Here is a 23,071-nt window from a genome sequence, read left to right as displayed (position 1 = left end):
TGGTTGAAGCCTAGAAATGTTGTCAAACATCATTCTAGATGTTTCTGTGTGTGCTTTTGGATAAGATTAACACTTAAATCTGTGGCCTCTGAGTAAAGCGGATTTCCCTCCGGAATGTGGGTGGGCCTATGCATGTAATTAGTTGAAGCCCTGGATTAAAAAAAAAGGCTAACCTCCCCTGAAAAATGGCAACTTTTGCAGCAGACAGCTTTTGGACTTAACTGTGACATCAGCTCTTCTTTGGGTCTACTGCCTGAGAGGCTACTCTGTAGGTTCTGGACTTGTCAGCCTCATTTGCAAAATGCAATTCCTTAAAATAAATCTCTCTTCTCTCGACTAATACACCATTGAATGTATACATGAAATTAAGTTACAGACCAGGCTATAATCACTTACAGGAAAAAAGCCTGTATTTGGAAAGTTTAGAATTGAAAATATATATTGTGTGTGTGTGCATATATATATATATATATATATATACACACACACACACAAATTATATGTACCAGGGAATTAAGAATCCCTGATTTCATTTTTGTTCTTTTATTCTCTTTGATAACACACTATAATCTATGCAGAATAAAAAAACAAAAAGGAGATAAATTATAGCAGCTTTATTTTAAATTTCAAAATTGTATTTTTCATGTAATCGAAACAAAACTTAAATCATGTAGATGAATACAAAGATGAACATACATGCTTTAAACACTGACAAAATCTAGTTACAATATATTTTTAAACAAAGTTTTCTATTTTCACAACATAGTGAAAAACTATATTCATAAAAATGTTGGAAAATATAATAATGTATTCTCTTTTCAAGTATATATGGCTCTGAAGGTACTTTAATAATCTATATACAACGCATCCAACAGATTTATAACAACACTTTCCTTCAGTTAATAGTCTATTCACTGTGATTCACAGTTCATCACTTAAGGAACTCTCCTGGTTAGAATCACAATCACATTTTAAATGTTTGGTCAAAGCATGAAAATACCAGTTCCTGGCACAATGCGTAGAAGGAAAATAGGCTGCAAGAAGGTATCCTCAGATAAAGACAATCTTTAAGCTTCAGAGCAATCTTTGGGGCAAGTGGTACCTTATTCTCATAAAGGAAAAGTCTTTACTGCTGAGGGCACTGGGTCTCTGGAGTTGACTTGGAGGACACATACACAGTAGGGTATGATTTCTTACAAGCTGCTTTTTCCCGTTTGCTTGCAGTTTCTTTCCCTTGTTTAACTTCTCTTTGAAGCCTTGATTCAGCAGCTAACCTACAGGCATTAAAGCATCCATTCTGAATTCAAATGTGGTCAGGAAAAATTAAAGAAGAAATAATCCTATAGTATAATGGATCTCTTAATGAGACAAGGTGATTTTTTTTTAAGGTATTTAAGAAAAAAAATTACAGTTGACTCCAATACAATTAAAAAAAACTAAATCACTGCCTTGCTAAAAATATTTTCTATCAGTAGGCTTAATTTTTCAAATGTCTAAAGAAATATCTTTAAGGCTGATAAAAAGTCATGGCAGTCTAAAATAAAGAATTAAAATATAATGATACCTATCATGATAAACATATCTAACAAAAAATGTTTAATGCTAGAGCACTGTATTAATGTTAACATGACTCAACAAAAGCAAATGCAAGATAAAAACTAACAAGGAATCCTGGGCTGCATGTATATCTAAATATCCCATTAAAAAACTCGAATTTCAACTAGCAAAATAATAGTTTAAGAAAAAATAAACAATGAAGAAATATTTTAAAGGGCCTATACAGATATTTTATAGCAAGAGCATCAATTAAATTTATAAAGCATGCAACAGTGAATCTCCTAACAGAAGCCATGTTTATTATTATAATATTATCATAGGATAATCATGCAGAGGACAAAAGGCTGGAAACATCTGAAGTTAGCAGATAGACTCACACACACACACACACACACACACACAAACACACAAACAAATGTTTTGTTATTTTGTTTTTGTTTAAGGAGAAGGTGATGGCACCCCACTCCAGTACTCTTGCCTGGAAAATCCCATGGACGGAGGAGCCTGGTGGGTTGCAGTCCATGGGGTCGCTAAGAGTCGGACACGACTGAGCGACTTCACTTTCACTTTTCACTTTCATGCATTGGAGAAGGAAATGGCAACCCACTCCAGTGTTCTTGCCTGGAGAATCCCAGGGACGGTGGAGCCTGGTGGGCTGCCATCTATGAGGTCGCACAGAGTCGGACACGACTGAAGCGACTTAGCAGTAGCAGCAGCAGCAGCAAGACAAAAAAATTTCAACATGCTATTTGAGTCAAACAAGTAGCTGAACATTTGCTTGAATAATTTTTATTAAGCAAAAAAAGGCAGAAGAAGAAATGAAGACAACATAGATAGTAAGATTTGCATTGATCAGTTCTGGAAATTCACCTCCAGAAATATACAATGGTCAAGCACACATACACAATGAATCACATATACACAAGCGTAACTTGTTGAATTCAATTCACAATTAGTTGAAACTGTGTGTGTGTCAGGTAGCATTCATTTAAAGGTACCCCTTTCCTTGAGAATATTAAGCTTTTAGTTCAAGTGACTTATAGGTTATAATGCTATTACATAAAAATTCAAGAAATGGAGTAATACATTACTCCAATTAACAAAAACTGCAATATTGTTGAAATGCTTCCATTGTTGAATACTACATTTAGTAAAATGTAAAATGTCTTATTTTGTACGTCTCCATTAAGACTGATGTAGTACCTTAAAGATCTAGTACCACCTTAAAGATCTCCTTTCATAGCGACAATCCAAGCTAACTATTTTCATACCAACATGGTTAATTTTTAAAATATCTATTTATTTTAATTCCACTATCATTCCACTGCATAAAGACATCCTTCATCTTTATCACCCTTTTTCGCCTTCTCTGTTTTCCTCATTCGCTTCTTTTTTGCCCATCCTTGGTCCTGCTACACACATCAGGAACGTGCTTTTACGCCACCCTAACCTCAGTCACTGGACCTACCGTTCCCTTCCACTCACTTTCTCTTACCGTCTTTCTGGCCTCTATTATTTTAATTTTTTAAAAAATGTTAATTCCTACAGACATGTATGTCTGACACCTCCTCTTTTAGTCACAAACTCAATTATGCAAAAACTAGAGGCTTTGAAGTTTGGGTGTAAATTGAAAACGAATACCTTTGATATTTTAAAATGTCAGAATAGGTATTAAAGCACATGCTTGAAGGCTTAGAATAAACAATTTCAAAAGCCATAAAAAAATTTCACCTGAGAGTTTTTTGGAAGGCTGAAATACTAATTGGAAAGCCCTTTTAGGAGGTAAGGTAATTTTTCTTTCAGGTCACTCCTGAACCAGGAAAAAAATAACTACATTTATTCAAAACAACAAAACATTCAGAGATGTACTAGACTTGTGACAGAGAAAAGTGCTACTGTTTAAAATAATTCCCTTATTCAGGAGTCTTTTCCCCTTGCAATCATCTTAGTCTTTCTTAAAGTTTTAGAAAATTGGAAGGTAGGTAGATGAAACTGGGGAATTATACTGCATACAATACTAAGAAAATAGATTAAGAAACAGACAGCACAGTTCATGCAGCGATAGAGACAAGATGGAGAGGGCTGCTCGCTGCCTTGCAGGAGAGACGACACTGACCTGGGAGAGTTAGGGGTGTTTCTGCTTCTTTCACTTAAGGCTTCCGAGTCAGCTGGAACTCCTATAAGTTTCACACACTTCTTTTCCTTTCTTGGCTGAATATCCATGGACAGATTTTTGTAAGGAGGGAGAATGACTCCTGATGTGCTTACAGAAACTGGCTTTTCTAGCTGCGAGTTGTTATCTTCCAAACCGTTAGAACAGGATTGTGCCCGCGCTTCCCATGGGGGTCGTCTGTGATCCTCTTCCCCAGCGGCACTGGTGGCGCAAGCACCATGAGGGGCGCTTCTACCCACAGGCAGGACCTCACGTCTCTTTTTGAGTACAGGCACTTCAATTTTCTCTGAGAATAAAAACAATTAAAAAATGCATTTAGTCAATATGTCAAAGATACAATCAACGTAAGGTAGAACTAGCTATAAATGTATTTGTTTTCCTTTGTTTTCCATGCCTGTTTCTTTAAAAACTATTCATCTCCTTACTGAAATACACTGTCTTTAATTCTTTCTTTTTTATGGATTCCATTAACTATATCTTTGCAAGGTTATCTGCCTATAAATTTTTCCTTGGGACCTCAATATATTTGACTGTAGGAATAAACACTTAAATGTTCTCTTCTAGGCATACAAAAAAGATCTTCATGACCCAGATAATCACAATGGTGTGATCACTCACCTAGAGCCAGACAACCTGGAATGAGAAGTCAAGTGGGCCTTAGGAAGCATCACTATGAACAAAGCTAGTGGAGGTGATGGAATTCCAGTTGAGCTATTTTGAATCCTAAAAGATGATGCTGTGAAAGTGCTGCACTCATTATGCCAGCAAATTTGGAAAACTCAGCAGTGGCTACAGGACTGTAAAAGGTCAGTTTTCATTTCAATCCCAAAGAAAGGCAATGCCAAAGAATGCTCAAACTACCTCACAATTACACTCATCTCACATGCTAGCAAAGTAATGCTCAAAATTCTCCAAGCCAGGCTTCAATAGTATGTGAACTATGAACTTCCAGATGTTCAACCTGGATTTAGAAAAGGCAGATGAACCATAGATCAAATTGCCAACATCCGCTGGATCAAGAAAAAGCAAGAGAATTCCAGAAAAATATCTACTTCTGCTTTATTGACTATGCCAAAGCCTTTGACTGTGTGGATCACAACAAACTCTGGAAAATTCTTAAAGACAAGGGAATACCTGACCAGCCTCTTGAGAAATCTGTATGCAGGTCAAGAAGCAGCAGTTAGAACTGGACATGGAACAACAGACTGGTTCCAAATAGGAAAAGGAGTATGTCAAGGCTGTATATTGTCACTCCACTTATTTAACTTATATGCAGAGTACCTCATAAGATATGCTGGGCTGGATGAAGCACAAGCTGGAATCAAGATTGCCGGGAGAAATATCAATAACCTCAGATATGCAGATGACACCACCCTTATGGCAGAAAGCAAGAACTAAAGAGCCTCTTGATGACAGTGAAAGAGGAGAGTGAAAACATTGGCTTAAAACTCAACATTCAGAAAACTAAGATCATGGCATCTTGTCCCATTACTTCATGGCAAATAGATGGGGAAACAGTAGAAACAGTGTCAGACTTTGGGCTCCAAAATCACTGCAGATGGTGACTGTAGCCATGTAAAAGATGCTTGCTCCTTGGAAGAAAAGCTATGACAAACCTTGACAACTTATTAAAAAGCAGAGACATTACTTTGCCAACAAACATCCGTCTCGTCAAAGCTACGGTTTTTCCAGTAGTCATGTATGCATGTGAGAGTTGGACTATAAAGAAAGCTGAGCACTTAAGAATTGATGCATTTGAACTGTGGTGTTGGAGAAGACTCTTGAGAGTCCCTTGGACTGCAAGGAGATCCAACCAGTCCATCCTAAAGGAAATTAGTCCTGAATATTCATTGGAAGGACTGATGCTGAAGCTGAAACTCCAATACTTTGGCCACTTGATGTAAAGAACTGACTCATTTGAAAAGACCCTGATGCTGAGAAAGATTGATGGCACAAGAAGGGGACGACAGAGGATGAGATGGTTGGATGGCATCACTGACTCAATGGACATGAGTTTGAGTAAACTCCACGAGTTGGTGATGGACAGGGAGGCCTGGCGTGCTGCAGTCCATGGGGTTGCAAAGAGTTGGGCACGACTGAGCGACTGATCTGATTGACTGAACTGAGGGTTATTATAAAAGTTGCATGGGGTTTCAGCATGGAAATTAGGAAGGATATAGTGCATAAGAGTCAAGCAATCCAGGTACAAATCCTAGTGCTAACAACACTCAGCAGCTGAGTGACCTTGGAAAAGTACTTAACCTCTCTGAGCATTGTTTTCTTACTTTTTTTTAAGCTTGAATAATAATAATCATTTACTGATCAGCTAAGTAGAAAGCACTGTGGTAACTGCTATTTGCTTTTACACTTAATCTAAAACACAATCTATGTTTTTGTAATTTATAAAATGGAATTAAAAGCACTAATTGAGTGAACACTCAGTAGTGTGTTATAAGGATTAACATAACATCATTCCATCTCCTATGCAGGTCTAGATATACAGTCACAGAATAATCATTCTAATACTTTTTCTGTTTTCCAAAACTAACATTCTTTCATTTTCAGAATCAAAATATTAATTAAGTTGGAGAAACCACAGTTGACTGTGGGGCTGGTGTTCCTGCTCTACACTGTTGTTTTTAAATCATTATTTTCCTTTCTCTTGCACTGCTTCTTTGAAATCCACATCATCAATATTCACTATACTTCCTCCTGCTTGCACTGCTTAGTTCAGCAGACCTTTGAAATTTGAAGTGGATAACTCTTAATCAGGACTCTATTAATCAGAGAAGGGGAAAAAGATGAGAGAAAGAGAAGCCTTTTTAAACTATAAAGAAACCTTATTATTGCTGACAATCTGCCCCCTATTGTTGAGAATCACTCCTGTCCCTGAAATGATGATGAAGAGAGAGTTGTAGGCATGTGAACGGTGTAGGGGCAAAAATGGCTGAAAGTCTATAACCTAGAACATGTAACAGAACTTTTTTTGGCCTAAGAACCATCACATTCTTAGACTCCATTATTTTAGGTTTTCTATGAACAGTTACTATTAACTAATATAGCTTTTGCAAAGAGTTGACTCATTGGAAAAGACTCTGATGCTGGGAGGGATTGGGGGCAGGAAGAGAAGGGGACGACAGAGGATGAGATGGCTGGATGGCATCACCGATTTGATGGACGTGAGTCTGAGTGAACTCTGGGAGTTGGTGATGGACAGGGAGGCCTGGCGTGCTGCGATTCATGGGGTTGCAAAGAGTCAGACACGACTGAGCAACTGAACTGAATATAGCTCTTAAACATCAGTTACCTCAACAAAACTGAACTCTTTGGTATTACATAAGATGCTGCAATCTTAAATGGAAAAGGCTCAAATGTTAAGGAATACTCATTTTATTCATGCACATCCAATACACAGTTCTCTTTCCTACAAATTCTGTAGCAATACATTTATTTTATTAAATATAGATACAAAGTCACCAATTAGTTTGTAATGAGGTTTCCATAAAGCTGTAGAAAGAAAAAAAATTGATATGATTTCTCAGAGCTTCTCATGATATAAAAGACAAAATATATGATACATTCATACCTTCAGGTTCATACTTCAGTTTTAGCTCATCTAATTTAGCTCTCAGTTTCATATTTTCACTTTGGGAAAGCTGGAGGTGCCTTTCATTTAAAAAAAGTTTCCGCTCAATATCCAGAGCCCGCTGGCTCTCAAGTAGTGCTTTCATCCGCTGGATGGACAATTCACCTTTGATGCTTTCACTTTCTTTGCTACATTAATTTAAAAAAAAAAGAGAGAGAACCAAGGACTATTAACATAGCACATGAAATACATAGTTTTTAGTACAAACTATTTGTTTAGTTGCTAAGTTGTGTCCAACTCTCTTGTAACCCCATGGACTGTAGCCTGTCAGGCTCCTCTGCCCATGGGATTCCCCAGGCAAGAATACTGGAGTGGGTTGCCATTTTCTTCTCCAGAGGATCTTCCCTATCCAGGGATCAAACCCACATTTCTTGCATCTCCTGCATTGGCAGGCACATTCTTTACCACTGACCCACCTGGAAAGCCCACCAATTGTTTACTATATTATATATTTTAACTCTTAGTAAAACATATTTCCCTGGTGTTTTTTAGTAACAAAGAAAGAATAAGCAAAATAAGATTTAACAATAGCAGTTTCAAATAAAAAAACTCATGCATTTTTCAAAGGAAATGGACAAAGAGGGGCATACTTTCCACATTTACACATGTATAAATAAACTCCTTTAAGTTTTAAATTACATGATATTTATTCTTAAAAAAATTAGGTTATAAGAACATTTTCTAAAGTTCTTTATATTTGCTAATTGAAGGGCTTTAAGAAAAACAAAACACTAAAAACATTTAATTATTCATTTAAAGTATTTTTCTTCAATAACCAGTAATAATTATATCTTTGGCAATGTAAAGACAAAGCTACTACCACTTATTACAAGCAAGTGAACAGAGTCTCTGTCTTTCTAAGCATCCAACACTTACTTTAAGTTGTCCAGCTTTATTTGAAGTAAATCTGTGTAATAGGTGTCATCTTCCAGAGCAACAGAGTTGGCTGAAGGCTTAGATTCCATACTTTCATACAGACTCTAAAGAAAACAAAAATTCTTACTACTTAGATAATAATTTAGGTTGGCATAGGTTTATTAATATCAGTTACCATTACTGAATGCTTATCACATCCACGTAACTCACTCCCTTTCTGAAGCAGGTATAGGAGGAGCACTCCTCTGTTACAGATGAGGGAACTGGCTCACAATACTACAGGCAAGTAGACTGACAAGAGAGAACCTGAACACAGCTCTGTCTCCACAGCCTATGCTCCTAATCACACCTGTGTCCTCCCTCTGGTTCCTCTCTCCTGGCTTTTAATATGGAAGAAACAAATACTCACTGGGAAAGTGCTGCACTCAATATGCCAGCAAATCTGCAAAACTCAGCAGTGGCCACAGGACTGGAAAAGGTCAGTTTTCATCCCAATCCCAAAGCCTTAATTCCAGCCTTATAAAACAGCCATAAATAACAAAAATATGAAAAAGAGTGGAAATCCGTATAGTTATTTTTGGTGCCCGCTCTTCTGAGATTCTGAAAGAATCTCTGTACAATTTCTCTAAGGAAAAAAAATGTAAATCTGCTTAAAAGTATGTAAACAAATTCAGAGATTGCAGGTAAAAGCCCTTAATTTAAAGCCATACTTTTGGAAGTATAGTGCAGAGTATACTGGTGAGCCACATACACCTTTTTTCAAGTTCAACCAAAATTGCAGTCCTTTAAACAGTTCTTGTAAGAGAAAGAAAATTATATAAGCTTAAAATTTTACACCAATAGCTAGTTTTATAATAATAGCTACAATTTAGAACGTTGACATTATTAACGTTTACAAAGTTTGTCATTTATAAGCTGTGATTAGTTCTTTAGTGAGAAGATAGATATCTGTGCTCCCTAAGTTAATTTATAAATTCAATGTACTCCTAATAAAAATGCCAACAAACTTTTTTTTTTGAGCTAGACGAGATGTTCATAGGGAAAAACAGACATGAAAGGAGAGAAAAAATGCTGAGAAAGCAAAGCTGTGGTGGGAGAAGAGCCCTATCAGACAAAACGTAACTGTAAAACCTCTAAAATTAAAAGTATGGCACTGATGTTAGAAAAGCAGGCCAATCGAATAGAATGGAAAATCCAGAAACAGACTCAAGCATATATGAAAATTTGATATATGATAAAGATGTTATATTAAATCACTGCTATCAAGACTGACTTTTAAATAAATGATGCTGGGACAACTGGCTAGTGATTTGGAAAAGGTAAAATTAGATTTATACCTCACCCTATACACAAGAATAAACTTCAATCGAGATCAGGTCTCTAAATGTAAAATGTGAAACCATACAAACACTACTAGAAAACATGCGTCAGTTTCTCTATATACCCATGCAAGTAAATATACCTATGAAAACATGCTAAAATTCACTCATTATTACAAAAATAGAAATTAAGACTACACTGAGATACCATTTCTTATCTATCAATCCAGCAAAAATTTTTTAAAATAATACATTCTATTGGTGAGGTGACAGAGAAATGAGCGCTATGATACGGTGCTAGTTTACTTTGACTCAGCAATTATACTGTAGGAATTATTCAGGATGATACATCTATAATAAGGAAACACACATACATGCAAAATACACTTTGTAGCACTGTACATAATTGCAAAATACTGGAAATAATCTAAATACCCAGACAGAGGAGAATGTATGAGAACCCATACATCAGAATCCTCTGTTGCTGTGAATTAGGAAGATCTCTCTAAACTAGATGAAGTGATTTCCAGGTTAAAATAAAAAAAAAAGGAAACTATAAAAGACTATCTATGCTATGCCACATTTTGTCCAAGAAATAAAAAGGGAAGATAAAGCCTACATAAAGCTGCTTTCTTTGCACAGAGAACAGGGCATGAGTAAATCAGAAACAAACTGGCTGCCCAGACAGGTGGGTGTCAACAGAGGGGAAGGAACGGAGACAGGCAAAACTCGGTACAGTTTTGACTTTAGACCACGTTAATGGTTCACATGCTGGAAAGAGTAAATAAATTCAACAAGGATGGACAAAACCTATTTCAGATGAACAACACACTCATAACTAGTAAGGGAAAGTGCAGCACTCAATATGCCAGCAAATTTGGAAAACTCAGCAGTGGCCATAGGACCGGAAAAGATCAGTTTTCATTTCAATCCCTAAGAAAGGAAATGCCGAAGAATGTTCAAATCATGTACAATTGCACTCATTTCACATCCTAGCAAGATTAGGCTAAAAATCCTTCAAGCTTGGCTTCAGTAGTACACGAACCGAGAAATTCCAGATGTACAAGTTGGATTTAAAAAAGGCAAAGGAACCAGAAATCAAATTGTCAACATTCGCTAGATCACAGGAAAAGCAAGACAATTCCAACAAAACATCTACTTCTGCTTCATTGACTATGCTAAATCCTTTAACTGTGTGGATCACAACAAACTGTGGAATATTCTTGAAGAGATGGGAATATCAGACCACGTTAACTGTCTCCTGAGAAACTTGTATGCAAGTTAAGAAACAACAGTAAGAATTGTACGTGGAACAATGGACTGGTTCAAAATAGGGAAAGGAGTACGTCAGGGCTGTATATTGTCACCCTGCTTATTTAACTGTATGCAGAGTACATCATACGAAATGCAGGGCTGGATGAAGCACAAGCTGGAAACAAGATTGCTGGGAGAAATATCAATAACCTCAGATATGCAGATGATACCACTTTAATGGCACAAAATGAAGAGGAACTAAAGAGCCTCTTAATGAAGGTGAAAAGAGGAGAGTGAAAAAGCTGGCTTAAAACTCGACATTCAAAAAATGAAGATAAAGGCATCCAGTCCCATCACTTCATGGCAAATAGATAAACAGTGGAAACAGTGTCAGACTTCATTTTTTTGGGCTCCAAAATCACTGCAGATAGTGACTGCAGCCACAAAACTAAAAGACGCTTCCTCCTTGGAAGAAAAGATATGACAAACCTAGACAGTGAATCAAAAAGCAGAGACATCACTTTGCCGACTAAGGTCCATTTAGCTAAAGCTAAGGCTTTTCCAGTAGTTATATATGGATGTGAGAGTTGGACCATAAAGAAGGCTGAAACCTGAGGAATTGATGCTTTCGAACTTTGGTGCTGGAGATGACTGTTGAGGTCCCTTGGACAGCAAGGAGATCAAACCAGTCAATCCTAAAGGAAATCAACCCTGAATATTCACTGGAAGAACTGGTGCTGAAGCTAAAGCTCCAATAACTTTGGCCACCTCAGGGGAAGAACTGACTCATTTGAAAAGACCCTGATGGTGGGAAAGATTGAGGGCAAGAGGAGAAGGGGGTGACAGAAGATGAGATGGTTGGACGGCATCACTGACTCAATGCACATGAGTCTGAGTAGACTCAGGGAGATAATGAAGGACAGGGAAGCCTGGTGTGCTGCAGTTCATGCGGTCGCAGAGTTGGACATGACTTAGTGACTGAACAACAACAACAAAACCTTTGAACATAGTATTTTGACTATGTACCCTCAAGTTAAAAACAAAAAGAACAAATCCTGAACTTTAATGAATAATTTCAAAACTATATATATTTTAAGAATGAGTAAATAAGCAAATATATTGAGGACAATAAGAGCCAGGTTTTTCACTGTTGGAAAAAATGGGGTAGGCAAAAAACCCTGTGGCACTGGACTCAAACTGGAGTTATTAAGTACGACATCAAGGTTTTATTATGTGTTTTGTTTACATGAAACATTGCTAAACATGCATATAACACATACATAAATACACTAAATATGTGGACATAGACTTCCAGTTCTGTCTGCTAAAAGAATCCAGAAGTGATGACATTTCAGTAGCAATAAGCACATTCAGTGCCCAGATTCTGGTTTCTAAGTGCCCTTCTTCATTTAAAGGAACCTACGTTCCTTGTAGAAATGTTGATTCCATTTGTTGTGCCAGAGTAAGGAAGTACCCCCACTGGCCAAATCTGGGACAGAGTAAATAAGGAAGTTATAGATTACAGTCCATAGGATAAAATAAGAATTTATGAGACTATATGACATCAATAAGTGAGGAGAAAAGCTCTAATTCATTATTCTAACTGAAATTATCATTTGGCAATCATCACAGTAATACCTGTTTCAGGCAAGAATCATCAATGGATATTCAAGTATAAGGGGAAATAGATTCCACAACAAATGGAATCAACATTTCTACAAGGAACGTAGGTTCCTTTAAATGAAGAAGGGCACTTAGAAACCAGAATCTGGGCACTGAATGTGCTTATTGCTACTGAAATGTCATCACTTCTGGATTCTTTTAGCAGACAGAACTGGAAGTCTATGTCCACATATTTAGTGTATTTATGTATGTGTTATATGCATGTTTAGCAATGTTTCATGTAAACAATTTTGTGTATTACACACATATATATACACATAAACACATAAGTAACTCCCTATGAAATATTTAAGGTTAATATCACCTGTTACTGTTACAGTGCCATCTGACGTGACATATTGAAAAAGTATTCTACTACTCCTGGAGTATTCCCATCAAAAATACATTGTTGTTGTTTAGTCTCTAAGTTGTGTCTGACTCTTTGCAACCCCACGGACTGCAGCATGCCAGGCTTCCCTGTTCTTCACTATCTCCCAGAGTTTGCTGAAATTCATATCCACTGAATCAGTGACTAATTATATCACACACCCCAAAATGAGAGAGACTCTACAAAGCAAATGGCTGTACTCCTCAAAAATGTCAAGGTCATAAAAGATAAAGAGAGCCTGAGGAATTGTCCCAGACTGTTTCTGTTCAGTTGCTCAGTTGTGTCTGACTCTTTGCAACCCCATGGACTGCAGCATGCCAGGCTTCCCTGTTCTTCACTATCTCCTTGAGTTTGCTCCAACTCATGTCCATTGAATAACCATCCAACCACCTCATCCACTGCCACCCTCTTCTCCTCCTGCGGTCAATCTTTCCTGACTTTAATTATATGGACCTTTAGAGTCTTTAAAGAGATTTGACAATTAAATACAACATATGATCACAGATTGGACCCTAGAAAGGAAAGCATTTGGTCATTTTTGTATTCCAGGAAGGACATTAGTGGTAATTCCTAAAGTGTAAAAGGCAGCTCAGCTAAAACTATGTATCAATGTAAGTTTCCTGATTGATCATTGTACTATGGTTATGTAAAAGATAAACTTCACTGCTGAGTAACAACTTAAGGGTAAAGGGATAACTGGTTTGCAACTTACTCTCAAATGTTTCAGATAAAAATGTATATACATGGAGAGAGAGAAAATAAAAATGCAAATGTGGTGAAACTGACAACTGGGGAATCTGGGTGAAGAGTATGCGGTAATAGTTTTACAACTTTCCTGAAGGTTTGAATTTCAAAAATTTTGAAATAGTTTACTAAAGACTTGTATGAATTCCAGTTGCCACATAATACTGGACAATGTGACAAAAATCTTACTTTGCATTCATCAAAAATTAGAGGTAGAAAGCACCAAAAAGAATTAATTACTGGTAACACTTGACAAGAGGAACAAATCTCATTGACATAATGTTGAGTGGAAGACAGAAGCAAGAGTGTGTAGTGAATGGTTTCATTTATATGGAGTTCAAAAGTATTTGTACATGTAAAGCTGGTACAAAGTTAGACAGTGGGAGTACTCACTCAAAAGGGACATGGCAGAACTTTTCTGGAAGGCTAGAAGTATTCTATACCATGAGCTGGTAATAATTTAAGGGGGTATATGTATGTAAAACTCACTGAGTTGTACACCTAAGATATGGGTGCTTTGAGTATAAATGAGTTAAAATTTACAATAACAACAACAAATATGGGGGCTCTATTAAAAGAAGCAGTAGTCCAAACCACTGAAAAGCAAAAACAACCTGGAAGAAAAAAGTAAATATTGGTAAATCTCAATAGAAACTATAGATTAATTACATAATAAAGAAACCCATTCAAGTTAAAAGTAGCAAGATATTCAAACAGAAAACTGTTATTTTTTAAAAGGTGTTTACACATACCTTAAATTTCTCCAGATTCCTAATTTCACCTAAGAGATGTTTAATTTCACCATTCTTCTGCTCCAACATGGCAAGCAACCGTTCCTGCTGTTCAAATTCAGCTTGAGACCCTTTCATTTGTAGCAATGTAGCGATCTGTACCTAGAAGAAAAAAAAAAATTCTCCCCCATAAAATTGAGTGGAGGAGAAGATTCTGATAACTATATTTTTGATACAGTTCATATCTTGTACTATACTACTTTGGCTTCATTTTAGAAGCTAAACAAATTAGCTGTGTCTAGTTTAATACTCTAATAATTTGAAAATATTTATTTCAAATAGCCTAGTTACAGATATAACTCTCTAGTACTTATTTTAACTACTTATGAGTTGGTATCTGAAGTCCATAACAATTGTCTGTACTTCTGTGAAACACAGCTGAACTGCATGGCTGTGGTCGAGAAGTCACCAGTTAAGTGGTAGAGAAACCCAGCAGGACGCTGTACTGTACTCACCATAGGCATTCTCATTAAGGGGCTGGTGCAGCTTCTCAAAAATTTTAATGAAATTCAGTAGTATTCAGTGGGCGAAATTATTAAGCTACTCACATTCACAAATGTGAGTTTTGCAAAGGACAAGGATGGAAAGCAAAGGTAAAGGGCGCAAACTTCAATATAAAGTTATTTTTTTAAGAGCAGCAATCAACCTACCTAATTATGACTCCACCTCAACTTGGAGCTGCACAGCAACCAGAAGGAAATTAGCTAAAACCTAAACCTAGCATTCCTTTCTGCCTTTGGAAATTTCTGCAGTTCTAAAAAGTGTCAATTAGTTAAAATAAATTTTTGAGTACAGCAATTATATGAAGTTGCAGCTATGGTTATAAGTAAGAGACTACTTTTAACATTTTTAAGGATCCACTTTTTGCTCCTGCTTCATACTGGACTTCCCCGGTGGCTCAGATGCTAAAGCATCTGCCCACAATGCAGGAGACCCGGGTTTGATCCCTGGGTCAGGAAGATCCCCTGGAGAAGGATATGGCAACCCACTCCAGTACTCTCGCCTGGAAAAATCCCATGGACGGAGGAGCGAGGTAGGCTACAGTCCATGGGGTTGCAAAGAGTCAGCCACGACTGAGCGACTTCACTTTCACTTTTTCACTTTCATACTGGAAGCTAGACATGGCAATCCCCTCAAAATTCAGAATGCTACCTGTGTCTAAAGATAGTTTGGGGTAGCAGAACAGTGAGAGATTAATAACAATAGCCCAACAAATGTATTTTAATGTATTTAAACAAAGAGCAAATATGAGAAAATTTACAAAGAAATAATTCCCAGATAGGGGAGAGCCAAGTTAAACCAGACAACACAACTGAAATCCTCATAAATAAAAGACACAGTTGTTGTCCATTAAGTCAGTACTTTTCTATTTGCCAAACATGTAAACATGTTGCTATGCCTTCATTTAACTCCAGGACAACTCTTAAGAGGCAAGTTCTATCATCTCTATTTTACAAATGAGGTAACTAATTGCTCTGAAAAATAAGCATACTTGTCCAAAGTCACACAGCTAACAAGTGAGACTAGGATTCAATCCCAAGTTCATCTGATGCCAAAGTTTAATCACCGATCTTTCCTATTTCTTTGGTAAATCTCATCATCCTTAAAAGAGGCAGGAAACCTTACAGACTTCTAGTAAGCGCTACCACTTCAGGAGATCAGGAGTCTAAGGGCTGGCACAATACTGGAATCTAATTTCCACATGCTTTTCTGTTACCAGCTGTTCGGCAACAATGACGCCCAACAAACCTTAAAATTTAAAGGGCTGATATGCTTGACTTGAGAAACTGCAAGGAAAGGAAATTCAAACTTCAGTCTATTAATAAGCCTTTGTGGGAGAACTGAAGAATGGTGAGAGAGCTAGCTTTAGTTGAAGTAGACATTTCAGGGCTACCCTCAGAAAGAAACCAGGCCAACAGCAGGACAGAAAAAATTTTTAATACTTGATTCTTCCCATTACAAATAAAGAGCTAATGGCAAGGCTACTAAGAATTAAAAACTCAAGGCTAGTGAGTAATAATTAAAAACTCAATCAATCCATGAATGCTACATATACCACTAAAATCTACACAGAATTAAATGTTTTTAAATAAAATATAAAAGGGATCTCTCATTCAATTAAAAAATTTTTTTCTAAGGTCATGTAGTTCTAGAAATAATCGTTAAAGTGTATTACTTGTACAAGTCATACTGATACAAAATAAGATTTAATAAATCTTACACTAATTCTCACCTTCATTCTTTGCATCTGTTCTCTATTAAATGCATTTTGCTTCTTCAGTGACTGATACTTGACTTTCATGCTGATAAGCTGACGTTCCATTGCTGCCCTTCGATCCTCCACCTAGAAAATATAACATGTTTAATTATGCTTTTATTAAGTGAAATGCTAATTTAATCAATGGAATATTTTTATGTACCTCTGCAAACAAAGAGTTGCCTTTACTGTTAGGGTCCAAGGCTTGCTGGAGGGCCTGGTCTAGCTGCACCTGAAGGTCCTGATTCACTACACGAGCTTTCTAAATTCAAAAGAGAAAACAATTCAGCTACTTGACATAAGATTAGCAAGAAAACAACTTATATAAATTGGAAAAGATGGTATTACTATAATCACAATACCTCTAAGGCATCATAGTAAGAAACCGCTTCTTTCTCTCGCTCTTCTTTTTCTCCTTTGAGCCGGTCTACTTGGCGCATTAAATTAGCATTAAGAAGTTCGAGTTGTTCTTGTCTGTACTGTAGTTCATTCACTTCTTCTTGGAGGGTGGTCTATTAAACAGGAATTGAAAAAGAAGAAACTCTTGAATAATCCTTCAGTTAGCAGCTGTCAGTTTATCTATCAGCAGAGGTTAACACTCAAAACTAAAACTAATAACTACTCAAAGATTATTACAGTGCATAATAAAGAAAACAGCAAAATTCTGTAAAGCAATTATCCTTCAATAAAAAATAAATTCAAAAAAACTCAAAAAAATTTTTTTTAATTATTTTTTTAGAAAGTGATCAAAAAAAGACTCCAGAGACTGTTTCTTTTCTATGAATTTAAAACTTTCATTTTTAAGTTAATTTTAGCTTACAATGAAAAAAATTATACACATATATCAACTTTCACTGTATGGATCACAGCAAACTCTGGAAAGGGGTACCAGACCACCTTACCTGCCTCCTGAGAAACCTGCATGCAGGTCAAGAAGCAGCAATTAGAACTAGACATGGAACAATAGATGGGTTTAAAATTTCAAAATTACTAAGTCACGGCTGTATATTGTCACACTGCTTATTTAACTTATATGCAGAGTACACCATTTGAAATGCCAGGCTGAATGAATCACAAGCTGGAATCAAGATTGCCAGGAAAAATATCAACAACCTCAGATATGCAGATGATACCACTCTAATGGCAGAAAGTGAAGAGGAACTGAAGCGCCCCCTGATAAAGGTGAAAAAGGAGATTGAAAAAGTCGGCTTAAAACTTAACATTCAAAAAAACGAAAATCATGGCATCTGGTCCCATCACTTCATGGCAAATAGATGGGGAAAATGTGGAAATAGTGGCAGATTTTCTTTGGCTGCAACATCACTGCAGACGGTGACTGCAGCCATGAAATTAAAAGATGCTTGCCCCTTGGAAGGAAAGCTATGACAAACCGAAACAGCGTATTAAAAAGAAGAGACATTACTTTGCCAACAGAGGTCCATACGATCGAAGCTATGGGTTTTCCAGTAGTCATGTACAGATATGAGAGTTGGACCATAAGGAAGGCTGAGTGCTGAAAAATTGATTCATTTGAACTGTGGAGTTGGAGAAGACTCTTGAGAGTCCCTTGGACTGCAAGGAGATCAAACCAGTCAATCCTAAAGGAGATCATTGGAAGAACTGAAGCTGAAGCTCCAATACTTTGCACACCTGACACAAAGAGCCAACTCACTGGAAAAGACCTTGATGCTGGGAAAGATTGAGGGCAGGAGGAGAAGGGGATGACAGAGGATGAGATTGTTGGATGGCATTACTGACTCAATGGACATGAGTTTGAGAAAACTTTAGGAGATAGTGAAGGACAGGTGTTAAATGTTCAAGAAGGACAAAAAGGACAAAAGGAGAGGAAATTAAATGGTCTTGTTTAGGCTTCGGAGACAAAGCAGAGCAGGCCTCTGACTTTGCTTCTAGCCTTCCTGGACACTACCCAGACTGTGAGTGACTGCCTGCTGTGAGCGCAAGACTTGCAGCGCTACAGATAAGATGGGGAAGAATTTTGAGATTGTGGAGACCTTGGAGGGGCCCTGGCCAACCAAGCCCCAGGCATAACAACACTCCAAGTTTTACAAGACAAAACAAACAGCATTAACATGAAACCAGGCTTGCAATTTGGTCAGACTGATGATTATACCAGTTTTCATCCTGGGATTATAGGCGGGAACCCTGAACTGCAATTTTTTGAAGTCTAACCCAAGTAGTGGACATGCTGCCTGGGACCTTGGGACAATTGGGACTCCAGATGTGCTCTGACACGGGATTTCTCAGCACTGTTTGAGTCTGGATGTTGGTCAAAACCCAATTTGGTGACGTATCCTCTATTTCCCTTTTCTTTTAATGTTACTATATTGAAAGTAAGCTAGATAATTCTCTAATAAATATTTGTATTATTTGTATAGAACAAGTGGCTTAGTTTGTTAACAAATCCTTTGAACCTGAGACTAAAGTGAAAACTTTTGGCAAAACAATAGGGTGCTGCCGTTCATGGGGTCGCAACATTCAGACATGACTGAGCAGCTGGACAACAAATCACCTTCTGCAGGACCAACTTTTATATTGGGCTTTTATGACACAAACTAGGATTAGAATAAATGTCTAAATTCTTCCAGAGGTTCCATTAATCTAAAAGTAAAGTCTGCCTTACATAATCATGTAACTTAAAGCTTTACTTTAATTGAAGGAATCCATTTAAAACCTTATTTTTTAATTAGATCAAAGTTAGGCCAAAAAATATTTCAGTCTTAAAAGCAGCTCATAAGGATTATTACAAAAACATGAAAAATATACAGCCAGAAAAAGGAGAAAACTCCATAATACACATGCCATAAAAATTACCTTCACATTTTCCATTTCGGTCAGCTCAATCTGAAGAGTCAGTGTCTCTGAAGACACACTTTCATGTACACGTTCAGACATTTGCATTTCCTTTGATTTACTAGAAAGGAGTTTCTCCTGATGATCCACTTTGTGCTTCAGCTGCTTTTCACTTAGCCGAGCTTCATCTAACTCAGCTTTCAGTGTTTCTAACTAAAAAAAGAAAAAAAAGAAAAAGTAGAAGGTCATCAGAACATACAATTGCAGGACAAAGTGTTCTGGTACCTGCAGGACAACTATTTTGGAAGGCAATCAAAGTGAACAAAATTATTTAACCCCTTTTCCAAAAATGTCACATTGCTTCAGTCTTGGAAAACTAATACAGGCATACCCTGTTTTACTGCGTTTTGCTTAATTGTACCTCCCAGACACTACATTTTTTTCAGACATGGAAAGCTGGTGGCAATCCTGAGCCAAGCAAGTCTGCCAAGCAAGTTTTTCCAATAGCTTTTGCTCACTTCTTGTTTCTGTGCCATATTTTGGTAATTCTCACAATCTTTCAAACTTTTTTCATTATTTTATTTGTTATAATGATCTGTGATCAGTGATCTTTGATGTTACTGTTGTAAATGCTTTGGGGCATCACAAACCACACACTCCTGTAAGAGGGTGAGTTGAATTGACAAACTGATAAATTGATGGAGCTGACTGCTCCGCTGAACGGTCATTCCTCTCTCTCTTCCTCTCCTAGGGTCTTTCTATTCCAAGACACAACGATACGAAATTAGGCCAATTGCTAACCCTACAATGGCCTCTGAGTGTTCACACCTCTGACTTTAAATCAAAAACTAGAAATGATTATGCTTAGTGACGGAAGGCTTATTGAGAGCTAACAGGCCGAAAGCTAGGCCTCTTGTGTCAGTTAACCAAGTCGTGAACTGAGAGGAAATGTTCTTCAAGGAAGTTAGAACTGCTACTCTAGTGGACACACAAATGATAAGGAAGCTGAAGAGTTTAGTGCTGATAAGGAGAAAATTTTAGATGTCTAGATAGCAGATGAAACCAGACACAACATTCCCTTAAGCCAAAGTCTAATACAAACTATCTTCAATTTTACGATGGTTGAGAGGCAGGTGGAAGGTGCCGAAGAAAATTTTGACGCTAACAGAGATTGGTTCATGAAGTTTAAGAAAAGAAGTTGCAGCCAATGCTCATTGACCATTCTGAAACCCCTAGGGCCCTTAAAAATTACATTTAATCTGCTCTGCTTGTGCTCTATAAATGGGACAACACCTGGCTGAGAGCACATCTCTTTACAACATGGTTTACTGAATATTCAAAGTCTACTATTGAGACCTACTGCTCAGAAAAAAGATTCCTTTCAAAATATCACTGCTCACTCAGAGTGCACCTGGTCACCAAAGTGAGATGTAGGAGATTCAGGTTGTTTTTGTGCCTGGTAACACAAGATCCACTCTGCAGCCCATAGGATCAAGGAGTAATTTTTGACTATTAATTCTTACTACTTAACTGCTGCAATTTCATGATAAAATGGTAATAGATGAGGACTTGCTTCTTATGGATGAGCAAAGAGAGTGGTTCTGAGATGGAATTCACCCTTGGTGAAGATGCTGTGAAGACTGCTGAAATGACAACAAAGGATTTAGAACAGGACATAAACTTAGTTGACAATGTAGTGACGGAGTTTGAGACTGGGCTTCCCGGGTGGCACTAGTGGTAAAGAGTCCACCTGCCAATGCAGGAGAGGGAAGAGACGTGGGTGGGTTTGATCCCTGAATTGGGAAGGTCCCCTGGAGGAGGAAATGGCAACCAACTCCAGTATTCTTGCCTGGGAAATCCCATGGACAGAGGAGCCTTGCAAGCTATAGTCCATGGGGTCTGAGGCATAAAGGTTGCACACTACTGAGCATCTGAGCTGCAGCAGCAGAGTTTGAGACAATTGGGTCCAATTTTGAAATAAGTTCTCCCGTGGATAAAATGCTACCAAACAGCTTTAATGCTACAGAGATACTGCTCATGAAAGGAAGAGTCAATTGATATTGTTGACTTATTTTAAGAAATTGCCACAGCCAACCCAACCTTCAGCAACCACTGCCCTGATCAGTCAGCAGCCATCAACACAGATGAAAAAAAAAAGATGACTTTAAAAGACCACTTTGGAAACTAAAAAATTCATGTGACTCAGTTTACTGCAGTGGTCTAGAACTTTCCCTGCAGTATCTCAGAGGTATGCCTATATGTGTCATATCCTCCTTACAGGAGGAGGATGAAGCTTTAGGGTCAGGTCGAGGTTTAACCTGTCTCACATTCCTCAAATGTAAGACTATAAATGATTCTACCTGCGTTATTGTGTGGCTCTCAACCGAGATTAGGTGGGTAAAACATTCAGTACCACATCTAACATTCACCAAATGGTTTGTTAATAAAAGTCTTTTACTTGATGTCCAGGGTTACCATTATCATCTATATTGAATTACATTGAATAGGGTCTTAACATTCCTAGAATATATACTGATATTTGCTTACTATTTAAAATATAAAGAGACTTCTATTTTGATTTCTTTTCCCCTTTCAATTTTATCATGTGAAATAAAAATTTCACCTGATTGATGTATGTTGAAATGTGTATACCCTTCTGAAAAACATCACTGAATAACCCAAACTTATTCTATGATGAGATGACTGCTGCTGCTGCTGCTAAGTCGCTTCAGTCGTGTCCGACTCTGTGCGACCCCAGAGACGGCAGCCCACCAGGCTCCCCTGTCCCTGGGATTCTCCAGGCAAGAACACTGGAGTGGGTTGCCATTTCCTTCTCCAATGCATGAAAGTGAAAAGTGAAAGTGAAGTCGCTCAGTTGTGTCCGACTCTTAGCGACCCCATGGACTGGGGCTTCCTATTTGGTCAAAGCTACATATCTTTTAACAGGCAGTGACATCCCTTGTTTTATAAGCACACATCTAATCCTTACACATCATCAGAGTAGGTCTGGACTCCTGGCCATGTTGCCACTGTGTGAAAAATGAATGGCATGACAGCGATAAAGGAAACAGGCTACCTGGACAGTAGTGCAGAGATGATGGTGAGCTGGACTACAGAGTAGCGGATATAGATATTTTGTAGCTCAAGTTCTTAAGAGCTTGTTGATGGACTAAATGTGAGAAATAAGTGAAAGAAAGATGGCAAGTAAAACTCCTAATTATTGGTACAAGTAATCTGAGAACATAAGAAGACTGAAAATATTTTTTGAATGATTTAGTCTTTACCAAAAAGCCATCTCTATAACTGGCCTTACTTTAGACTCAATATTTCCTACATTACTTTTTTGTTTAGGTATTGAAAGTTATTGCTAAACTGAAAATATCCATGAGGAAGAAAAAAAGCATCCATATCAGTTATTGGTGTCTCAACCTGCATAGCTTCAGACAAGCTGGATTATTATTTGTCAGAGTGGTAAGCAAGATGATTCTAAGTATTGCATGAAAGCATATTTTGATAGTTATATTTTATTGCATATTAGGAAAAAAATAACCAGCTCAAACATAATATATTTCATTGATATTGTTACTTAAAAT

The 23,071-nt window shown here is 37.4% G+C and overlaps 1 protein-coding gene across 8 annotated transcripts in view; it reads right to left on the bottom strand.

The window, feature by feature from the left end:
- Window positions 1-599: 599 nt before the first annotated feature.
- Window positions 600-23,071, bottom strand: part of SPDL1 (spindle apparatus coiled-coil protein 1) — a 33,940-nt gene continuing 11,468 nt past the window's right edge. For 6 of the 8 annotated variants that reach the window (XM_055554424.1, XM_055554423.1, XM_055554421.1 and 3 more), the window contains exons 4-11: window positions 19,500-19,691; window positions 17,030-17,179; window positions 16,831-16,929; window positions 16,644-16,754; window positions 14,372-14,512; window positions 8,253-8,356; window positions 7,317-7,504; window positions 2,331-4,016 (exon numbers count right to left, since the gene is read on the bottom strand). In XM_055554424.1, coding sequence (XP_055410399.1) covers window positions 3,475-4,016; window positions 7,317-7,504; window positions 8,253-8,356; window positions 14,372-14,512; window positions 16,644-16,754; window positions 16,831-16,929; window positions 17,030-17,179; window positions 19,500-19,691 — 1,527 coding nt within the window. In that variant the 3' untranslated portion in view covers window positions 2,331-3,474. Of the gene's footprint in view, window positions 1,275-2,330; window positions 4,017-7,316; window positions 7,505-8,252; window positions 8,357-14,371; window positions 14,513-16,643; window positions 16,755-16,830; window positions 16,930-17,029; window positions 17,180-19,499; window positions 19,692-23,071 lie in introns of those variants that run through there. The other 2 variants (XM_055554425.1, XM_055554426.1) reach the window with 2 other exon arrangements.

This window comes from Bubalus kerabau, chromosome 18 (genome assembly GCF_029407905.1).
Source record: "Bubalus kerabau isolate K-KA32 ecotype Philippines breed swamp buffalo chromosome 18, PCC_UOA_SB_1v2, whole genome shotgun sequence".
Classification (NCBI taxonomy): domain Eukaryota; kingdom Metazoa; phylum Chordata; class Mammalia; order Artiodactyla; family Bovidae; genus Bubalus; species Bubalus kerabau.
Note: the sequence above shows the minus strand (reverse complement) of the source record. Positions and strands in the feature narration are given on the sequence as shown.